The 19,851-nt window shown below is 43.8% G+C and overlaps 2 protein-coding genes across 8 annotated transcripts in view; one reads left to right on the top strand and one right to left on the bottom strand.

Moving 5' to 3' along the window:
• ATP8A1 (ATPase phospholipid transporting 8A1) overlaps nucleotides 1-19,851 on the bottom strand; it is a 203,338-nt gene that overhangs the window by 22,046 nt on the left and 161,441 nt on the right. For all 7 annotated transcript variants that reach the window (XM_036417401.2, XM_036417408.2, XM_045573001.1 and 4 more), the window contains 6 exons: nucleotides 19,494-19,568; nucleotides 19,269-19,391; nucleotides 15,837-15,915; nucleotides 12,843-12,904; nucleotides 11,106-11,162; nucleotides 9,737-9,844 (listed from right to left, as the gene is read on the bottom strand). In XM_036417401.2, the coding sequence (XP_036273294.1) occupies nucleotides 9,737-9,844; nucleotides 11,106-11,162; nucleotides 12,843-12,904; nucleotides 15,837-15,915; nucleotides 19,269-19,391; nucleotides 19,494-19,568 (504 nt within the window). The remainder of the gene's footprint in view (nucleotides 1-9,736; nucleotides 9,845-11,105; nucleotides 11,163-12,842; nucleotides 12,905-15,836; nucleotides 15,916-19,268; nucleotides 19,392-19,493; nucleotides 19,569-19,851) is intronic.
• Nucleotides 2,514-4,902, top strand: LOC118707337 (polyadenylate-binding protein 1-like). Its single transcript, XM_036417463.2, is given in 2 exon segments — nucleotides 2,514-3,009; nucleotides 3,012-4,902. Coding segments are annotated over 2 exon segments (1,881 nt in total). The 5' UTR covers nucleotides 2,514-2,552; the 3' UTR covers nucleotides 4,436-4,902.

The raw sequence follows: 19,851 nt of genomic DNA, 5'->3' as shown, positions 1-19,851 counted from the left end.
GGAAGGAATGGCTCCCAAATGGGAACACCCTGCCCACCAACTGAGAGCAGCCGCTCAGGCGGTGGCTGCAGCCAGGGAGGGCGGCCCTATGCTCTGAGATATTTGGGGATGCATTTCCGGTAAGCCCTGGCACATAGCATGTGCTGCAGTTAAGGGAAAGAAACTATTTGACAGGGTGGAAAGACCCCCCCATTGGCGATAATGGCAGCGGAGCACATGTGGAAATGGCAATATCACACACAGACAAGGACTGCTCCGTTCCCCAGCAAGACGGAAGGGAGTGCGTTGGAACACTAGCACCAAAAGGCCTCTACACCACTACAGCTGATAAGGCCGGGGGAAGCCTTAGTAAGGTGACCAGACATCCCGCTTTTGGCGGGACAGTCCTGATTTTTAACAATTTGTCCCGCGTCCTGCAGCATTTTTAAAAAGTCCCGATGTTTGGAAAGCTTCTTTTAAATCTTTTGGACTTCTGTTAAAAATCGGGACTGTCCTGCCAAAAGCGGGACGACTGGTCACCTTACCTTACTGCAGAATGCAAAGGCGAGAGAAGAACTGCAAAAGGAACAGCCAGTGGTGGTGAAGGGGGTGGCTTCTGGCTGGGCTCCGATCCCAGCTCAGACACAAGCTGTGTGACCTTGGGGAAATGAGCGAACCACTCTGTGTCTGTGAGAGCGCTCACAGGGACAAACTCACATGCTAAATGAGTGATGACATGAAAAGGGCTACACTGTGACTGACCCTCAGGGCCGAGGGCCTACGATTATTTTAGTGGCAAGTGCACATTCTCTGAGGATGGGGGCTGACTGGGTTTTCATTTCCGGGTTTACATTTTTTAAGGAGATGGGTATGATTTGTGCCGATATTGCTGTTAAGAAGAGGCAAGAGGCGAGGGTTTGCAGTGAGATGGAATTCCTATCCATGTGCTGGGGCGTTAGGTGGGGGTTGAAAAAGGAGGACTTAAAAATCTGGGCACATGCCGAAACCGGTTTGGCTCAGTGGATAGAGCGTCAGCCTGTAGACTGAAAGGTCCCAGGTTTGATTCCGGTCAAGGGCATGTACTTAGGTTGCGGGCACATCCCCATTAGGGGGTATGTAAGAGGCAGCTGATCGATGTTGCTCTCTCATTGATGTTTCTAACTCTCTATCCCCTCTTTCTTCATCTCTGTAAAAAATCAATAAAATATATTAAAAAAAAATCTGGGCCCTTGTAAGAGGAGATGGGAACACGTTGGTACCTGGCTCACTGGAGGGAAATGATCAGGGCCCTGAGTGTCCCGAGAAAAAGCAGATGAACCGGGGCATCGCTTCACGGGAGATGGCAGTGGGAAGACGGAGAGAACCCAAGTGGGAGGAAGGAAGAGCAATGTCCCCCCACACCTGAGTAGTTGTTAGTCCCTTCTTCATCGTGTAAGAGAAAAGCAATGGGACCTGAAAAACACCACCACCACTTGGGATGAATTCTCCGGGTCATTGCTGTGCTTCCCACAAAGCGTGAAGTAAAACCAGGCAGGCCCGGAATCGCACACAGGGCCTGGAGAGCATGGCGGTGCGCAGTGATTGCTCATTCTCTTCCCTCCCCCTCCTAGCGAGATAGGATTTTCGTTCGACATGCAGAGAAAAATGCCCCTGCCTGCAGATGGGGCTGCAAAGGTGAACCTGGAATGCAGATTGGGAATGACTATAAAACCCAGGCCTATGTGTGAATGTGCATCCAGCTGAATATAGAAGCATGAGGCCTGTACCTGTAAGAGGCCTGATTTGTGTGTAATTCACACCCTGAGATCCTGTTAACTAGAGCAGGAGAGCCTGCGCCCTTTCAGCGTGCAAGGTGTGCCTCTGGGAGAACATGGTGAAGACAAACACACAGGGAATCTGAATCTCAGGAGTGGGCAGGCAACCTGGGGGTGGGGTGGGGGGTAATGAGATCGGGGGTGGATGGGGGTAGGCCTGGGATTTTCAGGTGGTATACTGCAAGAATTTTTAAAACATGCAATATCTGGCCCTTCTCCCCGGCGGTTAGTGCTGAGAGTGTGGAGTGTGTGCTCCGGGCTCAGAACACACATTTATTATTAAAAAAAAACACCAAAAATCTAAAAAACCTTTAAAAAACCCCCCCAAAAAGAAATTTTACAGAAAAGTCCGTGTCTCCCTCCCCCCGCTGGAGACTTTTATTTTTTTTCTTCATTTTTTTATAAAAATAACCCGGTGAAGCAGCTGAGACCGACCCGCCCGCAGCCCCGCAAGCAGCAGCAGCAGCAGCAGCAGCAGCAGCAGCAGCAGCAGCAGCAGCAGCAGCTCCAAGAGGGAACCCAGAGACCGAGGCCTTCTTCGCTGCCCCGGACCCGACACCGCACCTTCGCTCCTGGCCGGCGGACCGACCCTGTCCTGCGGCTGTTGAGTAGTTTTCTCGATTCCGCTTGATTTTTGTCCCTCCGTGCTCGCCCCCGCTCCCCCTCCCCCGGCTCCGCACTCGCTCCCCTTCTTCCTCTCGACTGGAAAAAGGTCTCGGCCTGTGGCCCCGCGGGCAGCCCAGCGCCCCCAGCTACCCGATGGCCTCGCTCTACGTGGGGGACCTGCACCCCGACGTGACCAAGGCGATGCTCTACGAGAAGTTCAGCCCGGCCGGGCCCATCCTCTCCATCCGGGTCTGCAGGGACATGATCACCCGCCGCTCTCTGGGCTACGCGTATGTGAACTTCCAGCAGCCGGCGGACGCGGAGCGTGCTTTGGACACCATGAATTTTGATGTTATAAAGGGCAAGCCAGTTCGCATCATGTGGTCTCAGCGTGATCCATCACTTCGCAAAAGTGGAGTGGGCAACATATTCATTAAAAATTTGGACAAATCCATTGATAATAAAGCACTGTATGATACATTTTCTGCTTTTGGTAACATCCTTTCATGTAAGGTGGTTTGTGATGAAAATGGTTCCAAGGGTTATGGGTTTGTACATTTTGAGACACAGGAAGCCGCTGAAAGAGCTATTGAAAAAGTGAACGGTTGCTTCTAAATGATCGTAAAGTATTTGTTGGACGATTTAAGTCTCGTAAAGAACGAGAAGCAGAACTTGGAGCTAGGGCAAAAGAGTTCACCAATGTTTACATCAAGAATTTTGGAGAAGACATGGATGATGAGCGCCTTAAGGATCTCTTTGGCAAGTTTGGACCTGCCTTAAGTGTGAAAGTAATGACAGATGAGAGTGGGAAATCCAAAGGTTTTGGATTTGTAAGCTTTGAGAGGCATGAAGATGCACAGAAAGCTGTGGATGAGATGAATGGAAAGGAGCTCAATGGAAAACAAATTTACGTTGGCCGAGCTCAGAAAAAAGTGGAACGGCAGACGGAACTTAAGCGCAAATTTGAACAGATGAAGCAAGATAGGATCACCAGATACCAGGGTGTTAACCTTTATGTGAAGAACCTTGATGATGGTATTGATGATGAACGTCTCCGGGAAGAGTTCTCTCCGTTTGGTACAATCACTAGTGCAAAGGTTATGATGGAGGGTGGTCGCAGCAAAGGGTTTGGTTTCGTATGTTTCTCCTCCCCAGAAGAAGCCACTAAAGCAGTTACAGAGATGAACGGTAGAATTGTGGCTACCAAACCACTGTACGTGGCTTTAGCTCAGCGCAAAGAAGAGCATCAGGCTCACCTCACGAACCAGTATATGCAGAGAATGGCAAGTGTGAGAGCTGTGCCCAACCCCGTAATCAACCCCTACCAGCCAGCACCTCCTTCAGGTTACTTCATGGCAGCTATCCCGCAGACTCAGAACCGTGCTGCCTACTATCCTCCTAGCCAAATTGCTCAACTAAGACCAAGTCCTTGCTGGACTGCTCAGGGTGCCAGACCTCATCCATTCCAAAATATGCCCGGTGCTATCCGCCCAGCCGCTCCCAGACCACCATTTAGTACTATGAGACCAGCTTCTTCACAGGTTCCACGAGTCATGTCCACACAGCGTGTTGCTAACACATCAACACAGACAATGGGTCCTCGTCCCGCAGCGGCTGCTGCTGCAGCTACTCCTGCTGTCCGCACCGTTCCACAGTATAAATACGCTGCAGGAGTTCGCAATCCTCAACAACATCTTAATGCACAGCCACAAGTCACCATGCAGCAGCCTGCTGTTCATGTACAAGGTCAGGAGCCTTTGACTGCTTCCATGTTGGCATCTGCCCCTCCTCAAGAGCAAAAGCAAATGTTGGGTGAATGGCTGTTTCCTCTCATTCAAGCCATGCACCCTACTCTTGCTGGTAAAATCACTGGCATGCTGCTGGAGATCGATAATTCAGAACTTCTTCATATGCTTGAGTCTCCAGAATCTCTTCGTTCTAAAGTTGATGAAGTTGTAGCCATACTGCAAGCCCACCAAGCTAAAGAGGCTGCCCAGAAAGCAGTTACCAGTGCCACCGGTGTTCCAACTGTTTAAAATTGATCAGGGACCACGAAAAGAAGCTCGTGCTTCACCGAAGAAAAATACGAAAACATCGAAAAACAATATTACAGAAAAAAAAAAAATTGCAAAATATAAAATAAATAAAAAAAAGGAAAGGAAACTTTGGACCTTATGTGCCGAGCAAATGCCAGGTCTAGCAAAAGTAATGCTAGTCCTACATTACTTATTGATTTAAAAACAGAAACAAAAAAACCTACAAAAAAATCGTAAAATATAAAAACAAATTAATGTTTTATAGACCCTGGGAAAAAGAATTTTCAGCAAAGTACAAAAATTTAAAGCATTCCTTTCTTTAATTTTGTAATTCTTTACTGTGGAATAGCTCAGAATGTCACTTCTGTTTTAAGTAACAGAATTGATAACTGAGCAAGGAAACGTAATTTGGATTATAAAATTCTTGCTTTAATAAAAATTCCTTAAAGAGTAAAAAAAAAAAAAAACCAACAAAAAAACAAAACATGCAATATCTGACTATTTAGTCAGAGGCACTGACCTCTTTTCAGGGCCGTGAGTTTGATGTGCTTGTCTTAGATTGCCAAATAAAAAATGACAGCAGCCAACACAATAGCTGCCTGGTATGCTTGCCCTGTCTTGACCCCTAAATGTATAGGTTAACTACTAGTCACAGAGTTGCATCTTATCAGTTGCATCACATAATAAGGTTGCATCTGATTGGTAAATTTTTGGTACCAGAAATTCTTACATACATTACTAAGGGCACCTGATACACGTTAATATTGATCACTATGTCCTTGTGTGATGTGCGTAATTTTCACTGCAATCAATCAAAACTATACCTATTTTTCTTTTGTCAGATCGGCAACAATAATTTACTTTTTGGTGTGCTGCAGAATTCCAGGACTAGTTTCTGCGTGCCACGAGATGACAAAAAAAAAAAAAAAAAAAAAAAAAGTTGGAAATTGCTGGTGCAGACACACGAGGCTTGGAATTCCTGAGAGTGGTTGGTGGCTGAGCAGCACAGAAAGGGTTGGCTCAATGAGGCCAGCATCCTGCTCTGACGCTGGGAACGGTTACATGTGGGTTGCTGTATGCTAGAAAGATGTTCCATGTGAGCTGAAATCTGGCTCTCTGTCACCTCTACCTCACTGCTTCTCATTTGTTCAAAACAAACAAGCAAGCAAAAAAAATTATTTAACGATCGTTTACTGACCACCGATTTACAGGCACTGGGAGGCTGGAGTGAACGAGGGAAGACATGCAAAGGCCGCGGATGCTGAGGAGGGGTGGACGCCTTCTGGAATGGTCACTGGGGCTCGGAGGTGGAGGGTGGGCTGAGGAGGAACAAGACCACGGAAATATCTAGAGAGATCCGTGCCTGCAGAAAACAGATTTCCTCTTCTATGCAAATCCCTCACCTACCAGCAGGGAGTGACCGGCCTGCACTTCTAATTTGCAGGTTACACACCACGGATGCCTCGGAATGGCTGTGAGTGGAGAGCAGCACGGCACCATGGGTAAGACTGCGGGCTCTGGGGCCAGGCAGCCGAGTCAAAATCTCCTCTGTCACTTAGTATGAGTGGGATGTCAGTGGGGCACTTAACGTCCCTGTTGAAGGTTTCGCATCCCTGAAATGGTTATAATAACACGTTTGCTGTGGGGACCACGTGAGCTGGGGACAAGCAAATGCTCATGATGTTCCGGCCAACATGGTGGAGTCTGCCCTGACCTCTCCCACTCCCCACAGCCAGTCTGGCAGCGTCCTATTGGCTCTCCCGCCTTCAAAATAGGTCCAGAACACGACCACTGCCACCTCTGCCACCACTGCCTTTCCTCTGGGTTACCGCCATAGCCTCCTACGTGGTTCAGAACACAGCAGTCACAGTCCTGCTATGGAAACACAGGTCAGAGGGTGGCAGTGGTCCCCCTCCCTCAAACCCCGCCATGGCCCTTGGTCTGACCCTGAGTGAAAGCCACAAGGCTCTATGGCGAATGCTAATATTTATACTTACCCTGGTTTTACTGATAATAACATGCATATTACTATATCTAGCATATATTATATATAATTCTATTATTGTATTGTAATCTATATTATAAAAGGCCAGTGGCTGCAACCACCAAATGACCGGTCACCAGGGGGTGCATGGAGCACCCCTTCATCCCTCCCCACCAACTGCGAGCCACTTGCGGCAGCGTGGTGGGGCTCACAAGGAGTGGCGCAGTGAGGCATGGCAGTGCTTGCGTGGTGTGCTATTTGTGCCCGGCACGTCTGGGTCTCGGGCGATTTCGTGTGCTGCGCCTCTAGTATATTATGTATGTAATATTAAAATAGTAATATGATTTATGCAATTATAATGTATATGCAATATATAATAATATATGTAATATATAATATAATAGTATTTTGCTATGAAAGTTAACAGATGAATCATTAAATTTTATTCAAAATCACCGGCCAATTATATATAGTAATTTATATATACACACACAACAGATATAAATATTGGAACATAAGTTTTTCACACTAGTATATGTGTATGTGACTATACTTTAGGTTAAAATATAGCTTTAAGATTAGAAAAATATAAACCTAAGGGTAAGTGACTTCTTTATGGAACTAACTGGATTGTAACAGAACAAATGATTCTCTACATATAATAAGTATGTTCAAAAATTGATTATTGTGCCTGGCTGGTGTGGCTCAGTGGTTGAGCTTTGACCCATGAACCAAGAGGTCACCGGTTTGCTTCTCAGTCAGGGCACATGCTCAGGTTGTGGGCTCGAACCCCAATAGAGAGTGTTTCTCTTTCATCAATGTTTCCATCACTCTATCCTTCTCCCTTCCTCTCTTTCTAAAAATCAATAAGAACATATTTTTAAAAATTGATATTGCTATAAACATTTTTTGAGATGCATTGCCCTAGTGCCCAAGAAATGGTAAATATAGACTATCTATCCTTGAGAATCTGAGTGGCATTCTTGAAATCCTCTTTTTCTGGAGCTGCTGTGAGGCTCACTCAGATGCACACATTTATATCAAAATGCTTTTAAAGCCCTAAAGTACTATATAAATTTCAACTATTATTCTTTTCTTTCAATAAATTAGACAGACTTACGTTTTGGACAAGCTAGTCAAGCTCAATGCTGAGTTAATCCATTTTCGTAGTTTCAATGGAGCAAAAGCTATTTAAATATTATATTCAAAGTATCAGTAGCAATAAAATAAACAAGAACAAGAACCCCTGTTAGCACGTCCCACTGTCTGTGAAGTGAACAGGGACGTGATGGAGTACTGACATTCATTTCACTCCGGATTAAGCACAGCATCACCACAAACCTCAAGAGATGAGATGAGGTTTTGAGTTCGGTTAGTACTGGGAATTCTCCAGGCAGGGGTAGAATTATATTGGTTGGCAAAAAGCCAATCAGATGTCACACTTGTCATAGAAGTAGGTGGTCAAAACCCCCATTCTTGTCATTGAAGCTGTTGGCTACAGTTACTTACACTATCTGGATCGCAACCTCTTTTGTCATTCATTTTGAAGATAAAATATTAAGAAACGAGGCAAAATGAAGTCTAATGAAAATGATATTAAGTTGGAATTGATCTTGGGGAAAAAACAGAGTACATAAAATAAAAAACAAAGAATAGAATTGGGTTTTCAGGTGGCCTTGTCAGACAGATACAGTCTTTGATTTTATCTCTTTAGAACCAATGGACTCAGCAACCAAGGTAAGAGGGAGATGCATTCACAGCCTTTTCTCTGTTCTTAAAATACATGCTGAAAATTTTCTAGTTCATGATACATATTTCAAAAGAAGCCTTCACTTTTGCTGGAAGTATATGCTCTTTCATATGTCTGGCTTTATGCAATCCTATATAATAATAAAGAGCCAACATGTTAATTAAACTGAATAGCAGAACGACCATCCAGATGACCTTCTGGACGAAGCTGGGACTGCAAGGGGCTGTGAGGGCCAGCCGGGGCAGCAAGGCCAGCTGGGGCAGCCAGGGCTGCAAGGGCCTAGCCCCTTGCACAAATGTTATGCATCAGGCCTCTAGTCTATATATATATGTATATATAAAAGCCTAAGTGATCGCCTGACCGTTCGCCTGGTAGCTATGATGCACAATGACCACCAGGGGGCAAACGCTCTGACCAGTAGAAGAGGGAGCCCAATTCTTCGAGGAATCGGTGATGGGTTAGGTTGCTGCTGGGGCACTGTCAGTCCTAAATCTGCTTTACCCGCACTCTGGACCCAGAGATTGGTTTCAGCCCGCAGGCCAGGCCGAAGGACCCCACTGCTGCACAAGTTTGTGCACCAGGCCTCTAGTAGTATAGAATGGCTCTCCAATAAATTCAACCACAAAAAAAATTTTTTTTTTAAATGTGCCTGCGTTCTGCTAATTTATAAAAAAAAACACAGGATGCTGTCAGATAAATTTCATGAACATGATCTACAAACCAGACTGTCAAAAGTGAAAGTTCCTCACGCACTACTGAGGGGCAAGGCGTCTAAGGAAACCACTGGAAAGGTTTCCCATGACTATGGGGAAACAATGTCCTGGAACGGAGCTCACATTACCCTGATTTGCAAGTTACTGTGAGGTCACAGGAAATCCTGAAATGTTTTCCACATTTTCTTTTATACATTTTATGTCAAATTTCCTGCAATTGAAATCATAAACCCTCCTACTGCTGGAATCTCCTCTGAAGGAAAGGGGATCTTGTGACATTCCCCCATGAACACCTAATAACTCAACTCCTACCAGGCCAACAAAGACACTGAAAGACAGAACTGAAAATGGACTCTGATAAGGCTGAAATGTCAGATGCCCGGGCTCCTTCGAAATGAAAACCAAACTGATGTTATTAGGACAACGCTCAAAGTGCATTTAATCTAGCGACGGTGGACTTCTCCGTGGAATAAGAGATAACAGAAGAAATGATAGACGGTCCCAAAGACATATGTCCGCCCATTTCCCCAAATCTCTCCTCCAAAATGTAACTGTGGATTTATGTTCTGATTTTAAAATGGAATTTTCAATGTGGATATTCTTACCGTGCTTCACGCTCCTGACAGCCATGCTTTATTGTCCCCACTATGTTTATGAAAGGATCAGTCAGATTTAAGTAAAAGGTCCGCATTTAAAATATCCTCTCAGGATTTATTACAACCGAGGAATTTAAAAATAGCTTTTAAATGGTCAAAGGCTCCATTTTAATATAAATCCAAGCCAAACAACGCAGGCTCTTTCATGAATAGTGATGGTTAAGGTTTGTTGGATCATGAGTTACGAGGACACATTACCTCTCCTGACATGTCCGGGGCCATGGGGATGGCGGGCCACAGCGATGAGTAGATCCCGAAGAACACCACCCAGAGGGCGATGCTGCCCCAGATCGCCACGTGGCTGAACTGCGGAGGAAAGGAGCTGGAGTCAAAAAGACTGAGAGGTAGATGGAGTACACAAACACTAACCAAGCCTTCGCAAACTCCCTTACCAACTTCTTATCACATCCATAAAGTATTATCTCTGGGCATTTCTAAATGTGTGTGTATGTGTGTGTGTGCGCATGTGCGTGTGCGTGTGCGTGTGTGTGTGTGTGTGTGTGTGTGTGAACTGGATCTTCCGTTAAGTGGTAATCTTTTCCCACAACAATTGTGATGTCTGTGGTCCTGGCATTTGGAACTGTTCTTTCTCTACCTCCTTTGTGGGTCTCTCCTCTTGGTATTTTTTATTTATTTTTATTTTTAGAGAGAAAGGAAGAAAGGAGGGAGGGAAGGAAGGAGGGAGGGAGGGAAGGAAGGAGGGAGGAAGGGAGAAAAAAGAGAGAGAGAAAGAGAGAGAGAGAAAGAGAGAGAGAAAAAAAAGAGAGAGAGAAAACATGGACCGGCTGCCTTTTGCACACCCCCTACTGGGGATCGAGTCCAAAACCCTGGCATGTGCCCTGATTAGGAATCGAACTGGCAACCTTTCGGTGCATGGGACAATGCCCAACCAACTGAGCCACACCGGTCAGGGCACTCTTTATTTTTTTAAAATCCCCTACCATTTTTAAGCTTCTTGATTTTTCTCTCTGCATGCTCTCACTGAAAGATGTTAGACATTTGTGTGAATGCTATTTTTTTTTTTGTCTATGACAATCAAATCCAATTTTTTTTATGCCAATCTTTCCCCTGAGCATCAAACTTATTTATTTATTTATTTTACTATATCTGTCTACCTGGATGTGAATATACTTCAAAACTAAGGTACCTAAAATGGAACTTGCTTTATCCATACTGGACAAATTTACAAATGTCTGAGGGCAAATCTTTTGCTAATATTATTAGCCTTCAGAATCATTTTGCCCTGTTTTCTGCCAAACAATTCCTTGTCAATAAATTTAAAAGCCTCCCCTACTCCTGGGATATTCACAATATACAATTATACATTGAAGGCTCTGAGAAGTCTTGTGGTAAATAAACTTGTTTTACTCAATATTTTCAAACAAGAATCCTGGTTCTCTCTCCTCCATTCCTGACCCCTCTCCTCCCTCCTAATTAACTACCTGTAGAAGGAACTAGGGTTAAAGGATACATAAAGTCAGAATGACAAACTACAAAAAAAGGTGGCAATAACACATAGGTAAATGCGAGATTTCTATCAATAGGTTGAGATTAGAGATACTCTTACCCATGTCCAATATGATGTCTCCAAGCCAGCTTTCAAACACACAGTGATCACCACAAACTAAAACACAAGGGAAAACGTTATTTTTTAAAATAAATACGATAGTTCATAGAATGACTGAGAGTGAGATTTATAAAGAACGGGTATCTCTGAATTAGATGATGGAACTACATTATCCCCACCTGGCCTTGTACGTCTAACAAGAGTCCAGTGAACTGGCTATTGGCTGGGGGTTGAACATTAGGACCAGAACTACCCATGAGCACTGCACCCCTGCCTCCCCCACAGCCTTACAGTCCATGCAGGAGGCCCCTGAGCTGCCCGCCTGCTTCTTGTACACTTTGTGAATACTGATGGAGGCTGTGTCTGCAGTTCCTTGGGGTTTAAAGCCTGCTTTCATTTCATTTTATATCATTTTTAACACATAGGCCCCTCTACTTTCTGAATTTTAAAGATCACTCTAAAAATAATATAAATGGACATTTAGAAATCTAAACACTCACTGTGTAACCGAACGTACAGTAAAACTCTGCAGAGCAGGATGTAAGAGCTTGTTATGTGCTGTAACTACCACCCCTCCTCGCCGGTGACTATGCTACTAATTCTGAAGAAAGGGAAGGAGGTCCAATCAGCCACCCCGTGTTTGCCGCAGGATCACAGAATGGGTAAGTGGACTTGGCCTGGAGTCAGACCATGTGTGCGCAAGACTCAATCATTTACTAGCTGTTTCAGTGAAGGAACTAGGCGAGTTTCCTTCATCTGTAAACTGGGACTGAGAAAACTTACCTGTCACATTGGGGTTTGAGTATAAAACACCAAGAACTGTGCTTAGCACTGCGCTTTATCTATTATTGTATACAAAATTTGTACATGGGGGTGGGTGGGGGGTCCTCTCAGCCTAGCCTGTACTCTCTCCAGTCCGAGATCCCTTGGGGATGTCTGAGGATTGGACCTAAACTGGCGGTCAGACATCCCTCTCACAATCTGCAACTGCTCACCTGCCTGCCTGCCTGATCACCCCTAACTGCTTCTAACCACCTGCCTGATTGCTCCTAACTGCCCACCCCCCTGCCAGCCTGATCATCCCTAACTGCTGCCCACCTCCTTGCCACTGGCCTGGTTGCCCCCAACCACCCCCACTGCTGGCCTGGTCACCCCACGCAGCCTGCTGTTCGGTCATCTGTCTGGTTGTTTCAGTCATGACAGCCCCTAGCTTTTTATATATTAGGATGTATAATTAATACAATTTTATACATTATCAGTAGTCAAGGAAACTCTGGGCATGGTCAGAATCTGCAGTGATGAAAGTGTGATGCTGATGAAATGTCCCCAAAGAGTCCAGATTTCTCTCCCATCATAGTTATCATGAGATTCTAGAAAAACTGCTGCTTAAACACCCAAGAATAGCAAAAGCAAAAATATTAACAAGGACGTGAAATAAAACTGAGGAAAAAGGGATAAGGAAGAGAACAAGGGCAAATGGGGGGAGGAATAAGGGTAAAGAGGGAATACTGAAAATAACAGCAACCAAAGTACTGTAAAGTCAGTGAACCTAAACGACATTTTAATAACTTGATGTGGAACCATCTTTTACTAATCAAAACATCTCATTTCATCCTTAAAGGGAAGTGCCACCGACCCTTAAACCCAGAAATGCAGGCATGTCAATTTGAAAATAAAACAAGCACTTATGGAAGGACCCTCTTTTCCATGCAAACCGGGCAAGCGCCCCGCACTCACCGTGTACACAAAGTTTCCCAACAGCAGGTAGTCGGAGGTCTTCCCATTTCCAAACACAGTGCCTATAGGAACAGAAGAGACGCTTGTTAGAAAAGAAAATAAACAAGGTCCCGTCAGGGTCCCTTCAAAGATAGACCGACTCAGAAGTGGTGAGCAAAAGAACGGTGACCAAGGCCACACGATGCAGCTATTGTAGAACTAAGGCTGAAAAGTGTACTGCAGGCGTCTCACCAAGTTGCTATGAATATGGGTCACAAATTGAAGACAAATTTCCATGGGCCAATATGAAGGAAACCTGACTTGTTAACCAATTCTCAGGGTCCATGAGATTAAAAAAAAAAAACTAAAATCAAACTAATCGTTTAGTTAGTTTGAACAAGCAAATCTTAATGCTGTGAGCTCTGAGACAGGAGGAGGCCTCTGAACCCTTAAGAGAGAACTCGGATAACAATACAGATGAGGCTTTAGGAAGCTTTCAAGGGTATTGTTAAAATTAAACTGACTTTTTGGATTATGATGAATGTTTTAATTGATTTTGAGAGAGAGGAAGGGAGAGGGAGAGAGGGATCAAACCTGCAGCCCAGGCATGTGACCTGACCAGGTTTAGAACCGGTGACCTTCTGGTTCATGGGAGGGTGCTCAGCCAACTGAGCAGCACTAGCCAGGCCTTGACAGCTTTTGAAATGTGGGTGCATGGCAACGAGGAATGTAATGACTGCCAGTGCAGTGACATCTCTATGGTGCCAAGATTCCAGCAGTCTGACCCCACCATTGCTTTTGTATCAGCAGTGAAAAAGATAAATAATGTCTTGATAATATTATAAAATATTTGAAACTGAAATTCTGACCTCATGGACCATTAAAATGTCATAGGTATTCCCAGATGTCTATAGACCACACTGAGGACTGCTGAAGTAACGGGATAGGTTAAGTTTATTTGAAAAAACAAACTTTAACTGGAGAACTTCTCTAAGGTCAAGGAATCCTGAATTGTATGCTGGATTCCAATACCACTTGGCTCCAAAGAGTGGAGTTCAAATATCCACTAACTGATAAATATGCGTAACAGAATGCGGTACAGACATACAATGGAATAGTTTTTGGTCAAAAAGAGGAATGAAATACTGAGGCATGCTGCAACAAGGATAAACCAAGGTCACATAGGACATGATTCCACAGAGACAAAACCCACAGACACAAAAATCTGTGGACACTAGGGGCTGTGGGGAGGGTGGAGAGGAAGGGGAAGTGACTGCTAATGGGTATGGGTTTCCTTTATGGAGTGATGAAATGTTCTGGCATTGGTTAGTGGCAACATTTGTATCATTCTGTGACCATGCTAAAAACCATGGAATTGTGTAAATTAAAAAGGTGAATTTTATGGTATGGGAATTATATCTAAAAATAAATAAATAAATAAAAAAAATAAAAAAATTCCCAGTGTGTTTCCCTAGTCTAAATCTACTTTAATTATATTTCTCACCACACTCATTTCCATGGTCTAAAAAATGGGAAATATTTACTGCTGCACTGGCAAAGCAATTCATGAAGGCATGAGATAAAAACCACTGCTTTCCCCTAACTCTCAGCCCATTCATGCTGCAGGCCCTTGTGAACACATTGGCAGTATACTGAGTGCCTACCATGAGCCGGGCTCTGTTCTAAGTACTGTACACACAACAGTGAGCTGAGCGAACAGCTCCCTCTCCTCTGGAGCTTTGATTCCAGCAGAGGAGAAAGACAATCTATGACAATAAATGCGTAACAGGCTAATTAGACTGAACAGCCGAATGACCTTCTGGACGTCCTTCCAGTCGACCTTATGGATAAAGCCAAGGCTGCGAGGGCCAAAACCCTTGCACAAATTTCGTGCATGGGGGCTCTAGCAAAAAATAAGCAAACATACCAGACCTCCATAGACAAGTAGCATGAAGAAGAAACAAGACGTCAATGGGATAGAGACATGGGCAGTGGGGACAGCGGTGGCTCTGAGGAGTGAGGGAGAGAGCCAGCAGGAACATCTGGGTGAAGAAAGGATGAGCGTGGAGGCACAGGGAGAGGGGACGTGGGGAAGGAAATCAGATGAGGGTCAAGGCTGTGGACTCTGCCCTCAATGTGACAGAAGTCTGTGGGTTTTGAGGAGAGAGGCACCAGGTCTGATGTACATAGTGCAAGGACCACGCCGGCTGCCGGAGGAGGACAGACTGTAGGTGAGTGAGGACACAGGGCCAGCCCTCTTCTGTTGGCAATCACTCACTCACTCCTCACCGCCAGCGAGGTACGGCCTGTATATTCCAAGGGACTGAGGACCCCCTGGGTGGCGTTTTAATGACTAGTTTGGGGGGCATAGGCACCGAATGGCCGGCTGCCTTCCTCGGGATCCCAAGGCAGCTCCTGCGTAAGCAGCGCCGGGATCTCTTTTCTAAAGTGGCCACTTCATCATTTTTATGCCTATAGGAAATTCACCATGATCCCATTTCTCAAAGCTGACAGAATAACTTCACTTCCTCAAAACATGCAGAGGAAAAAGCTTACCCTCCAAGCTGAACGTAAAGACAGATTAAAACTCTCATTCAGGACATCGGCTCACGTCTGCTTAGAAATACTAGCATGTCTGATTAGGCACAGCATAAAGAGCTTGCTACAGGCCCCGTAGGTATAATAAACAGACTACATAAAATATTAGCGCCATTGTCTCCAAACAATGCATCAGCAGAGGACAAAAAGAGCCCTAAAATTTAATTCTCTGCAAGTTGGGAAAACATGAGAAAAAGTCGAGAAGAAAGGCTTTGCATATATTAAATCACTTTCTCCCAAAGGAATAATAAAACTCTTTAAAAGTGTGGGCGACTTTCGGACGCATGTATTTTAGGTGAAGGAATACCACAGAATGAAATGGCTGTGAGTTTTAACATATATTGACAATGAATTAGTTTTCTAAAAAAAAAACAAAGTAAGAAGTCATTTATTAGCATTCGTATCCTTTCTACTTACCATACTGAAGGGCTTTTAGTGGAAACCAAAACAGAATAACTGAGTGGAAGAGGCCATTTAAACAATGAACCCAGAAAACCTGCGGGAAAACAAAAATCCATGAGAACCATTTGTGATAAACTAGCTGTGTGAACTCTGACCTCTCTCTTTATCTGTGGGCTCGATTCACAAAACGTGGCTCTGTCTGGCCACCGCTGTGAATTAATAGAACTGGCAGACACTTTCTGCCTCTTAGACCTTCATGGGTCATTTATTTATTTTTATGTTTCTCAAAATGTTTTCTGCAGCTCCGCTGGAATTTTTTTCGTACCTTTTAAAACCAAGTATGAAAAGTTTACATTTCTGCCTGAAAAAAGAAAAGAAAAATTTAAAGTAATGCAGATCCTGACATTCTTTTGAGGAGGACCTGTATTCATAATTGCAGAAGAAAGGAGTTTTGGAAAGATTGTAATTTGGTCAAATCCTTACTTTCTCTTGCCCACGTGCAATAAAAATGTAAACTTTTCTATGCATTCATATTCTCTCTCCATATTTAGGCATTTATACACACACATACACACACACACACATATTATATACTAAAACTAGCAGGTATTACATTTAAATTGTATAATTCCTTTGAGTAAAGCATTGTCCATATAACTGAATTCATAAAAAGCTTCTCACAATTTTTAATACCCATCAACATCAAACTTTCTACAGTTATAATATCATTTGATAGTTTATTATTTTGTACATCAATTGTATTTTAAGAAGAACAAGAGAGCTAGTATTGCTGGCATGCTCTTTGAAACAATGGCTAGGCAAAATTAAATTCTAGAAAACTGTTTAGAATTCTTATGGCCCTTCGAACAATTGCAGTTTGTCATTTAAAAAGTGATTCTTGCCCACCGGGTCTGCTAAATAAAATTGTCGTGTATTAATAGTTTTAAGCTGTTCAAACAACAGAAATTAAGTTGCCTGCCTCCCAAAATGTTCCACTGTGATTTCAACCTCCTTTGTTGGTTCACGCAGCCACCCTGGGTTGTATGATCCAATTTACGCTCCAATACATTACACATTTGAACTTGTGTTCCTCATTAACCTTTGTCTCCTCTCCTCACTATGTCATCACCGCACGTTTTCATTTGACAGAAAGCACAGGTGGGTGCAAGAAAAATTAGTTCTACTTTTCCATTTTCCTGACCGCTACTTATTGTCACACGCTAATCCTTTAACCCCGGGCCTGACCTCAGCACCTCCGACCCTTTTTACCATAACAAACGTGATCGTTGTCATTCAGGGCAACAATGCTGCCACACTGGGACCCGCGGCAACCGCTGTGCACACAAGTATGCATTCTGTGGCCACTTGCCCCTGAATTTTAAAGCACTTCCATGGGATTTAATCAAAGAATTGTCACTGAAATCATTAGAAAAATCCATCCACCCTCCCTACAGAAAAATGCTGTGCAGTTCAGGTATGTATAAATTCTCAAATAGAATACAGAAGTCCAAGGATGGGCAAAGGTAGGTTTACAGCTGTTCATAGGGAAGAAGACAAATAATAAAATAATATAGTATTTGTCTTTCATGTACTCACAATGGGAGACCTACTTTGGCCCGCCCCTGTAAAATCTATTTGGGTTGCTCTGAAGACTTTTTGAAATGCATGGGTTCTGCAGATAATGAAATAGTTTGCAAACGACCAAAAAAAAAAAAAAAAAAAAAGTTTGCAAGGAACGATGCATCCACATTAAAACTATTCTACCTGGTACACCTTACCCCTGGCCACAAAAATGCGATGATGCAAAGGGCAGGTGAGGATGTGGCTGTTCAGGAATGGCTTTGGGTAATCCTGTGGAATGTATGTTTAAAGCAACAGTACCACAGCCAAGTGTGTGGCTGAGAAGTTAACTCTGGGGAGAGCACGGTGGTGGCTGAGCCATGGTTGTTTGGGGGCCCGTGGCTGAGGTTGATACATGAGTCTAGGTCCCTAAGCTTTATGGTTAGTGTGTCAGTATGTCTGAACATGCCTCGCTCTCAGATAAATTCTTCAGGGAAACAAGAGCTCGTGGGGCATGGTGGCTGCTGACTTGAAAATATCCACTACAGGTAATGAACGTTACAGCAAGGTGGTGGAATTTAAGACAAACTGGATATCACAAATAAGTTTTTAAAAAAGCCAAGAAGAAAACATTCAAAAATAAAGGCATAGACATTTCATATCACAAATCGGAATAGTTTTAAGAGGCTACTAAAAATACTTTCTGGAACTAATGGTATTAAGTCCAAAAACTCTTTCATTTAAAAAAAAAATTAACCAAATGCAGTTATTTGAAATAATGCCATCAAGTTGTACGTACAGGCACACCTGCCCGTGCATGCACAGTGCATCCACGAGGACCTCAGCTCAGAAGATGAGCAACATCCGGGCTATAAACTCAGCGCTAACATTTATGGTGTGAGGTCAGAGGCGCGGAAACACCTGTCCTGTTTTATTTTCCTGGTGTACTCAGAAGAACTGTCATTGGAGAGCTTCAAAAATATTTAAGGTTTCCTACACTCACTGTCCTGAAGTCAAAACACCCAACCTAGGTTACGTACATCTAATTAGCAGTAACATGCTAATAGACATGTACGCTATGAAACGAGAAAAATTCTGCTACTTTTATTATTGTTTCAAAACGACATCTAATTGACTGTTAGAAAAAAACAGTCCTCACACTAAACCAAAACTAGAGCTCCTAGAAAATACCACTGGCAATACTTGAGAACATATACTTGCCCAGAAGGAAACTGCAGAAAATGAGCTGTTTTTGTGGTTGAGATGGATAAACAACCAGGGGGCACAAGAGATGACAATACTTCATACCATGCTATGCAGGATAAAAACCCAGAATATGATTTTATATAAAATGCTGGCTATTTTATCTTGAATTTTAATTTTTTATGGCTTGGAAATACTGTTATGACTGAGGTGTCCCCCCCCCCGAGACTATAATTTGTAATGTTCCATGCAAACAATCTAATACTCTATAGAGGACAAAGTTAGTTCACAAAACAGGTCATTCGTAGAGAAGGCTCCCCCGCCCCTCACCTCTTCACACATGTGACAAAGTCCTGCTCAGTCTTGGGGGACCGACCTCTGTGAAGGGCACGGCTGCAGAGACTGGCATTCAGGGGGCCAAAGGGACCTGCAGTCTGTCTGCCAGACCCAGTCCCTTTTGCCTGGCAAGTCCCAGTGAATCGTGGCTACATTTAAATGATAACAACACAAACCAAAACCTTGTCAGCCCATATCAGAAGCTTAGGTAAGCCTGACGCACCACGGTCGACACCCTGGTTCTGGGAGACCAGATGCCCTAAGTAATTAGAGCAGTAAAGCACCCTCCTTCTTCCCCCTCTTCCCACCTCCCCCCCAAAAAATATGTGGCAGGATGTCATAGCCTACCTTGGTGTTGAAGTCCAGGGCGTTCTGAGACGTTTTATATAACTCAGGATACTTCAACATATTCTCTTTCCTGCACGATCTCTCAAATATGCCCAGCGTTAAGGGAGGCATCGCTGTGAACATCTGAAGCACACAAACGGGTATTACTCCAAGCGGCCAAAGGCAGGTGGGCCTTTATTCTAAAGCATTCAACGAAACAGGGAAAACCAAATGTGTCAGACTTACCACGTTATAAAGACCTATACACCACCTCTCGAAGAGGATCTGTCCAGAAAAGCCATTAACGAAGGCGAACCAGATCTAGAAAGAAAACAAAAACCCCCAAAATTAGGACACACAAAAATAAGCACATTGTGCAGAATCTGTTGTGTACTCAGCCACTGCATAATACCACGATGCTTTCATGGCTTTCTTGAAAATGGTGTTTCTTTGCTTTACTTTATAATTTGAAGGGATGCCCTCACAAGGCATCTGTTATTTAAGTCAAAGATGGTTCCAAACAGCTTAGGACTATAGACACTTTTAAAATAGTTTTTGATAGTTACAGCCGTCAGAATATGAAATCTGAATTTATATATAAAAA

Source organism: Pipistrellus kuhlii, unplaced genomic scaffold (assembly GCF_014108245.1).
Source record: "Pipistrellus kuhlii isolate mPipKuh1 unplaced genomic scaffold, mPipKuh1.p scaffold_m20_p_1, whole genome shotgun sequence".
Classification (NCBI taxonomy): Eukaryota; Metazoa; Chordata; class Mammalia; order Chiroptera; family Vespertilionidae; genus Pipistrellus; species Pipistrellus kuhlii.
Note: the sequence above shows the minus strand (reverse complement) of the source record. Positions and strands in the feature narration are given on the sequence as shown.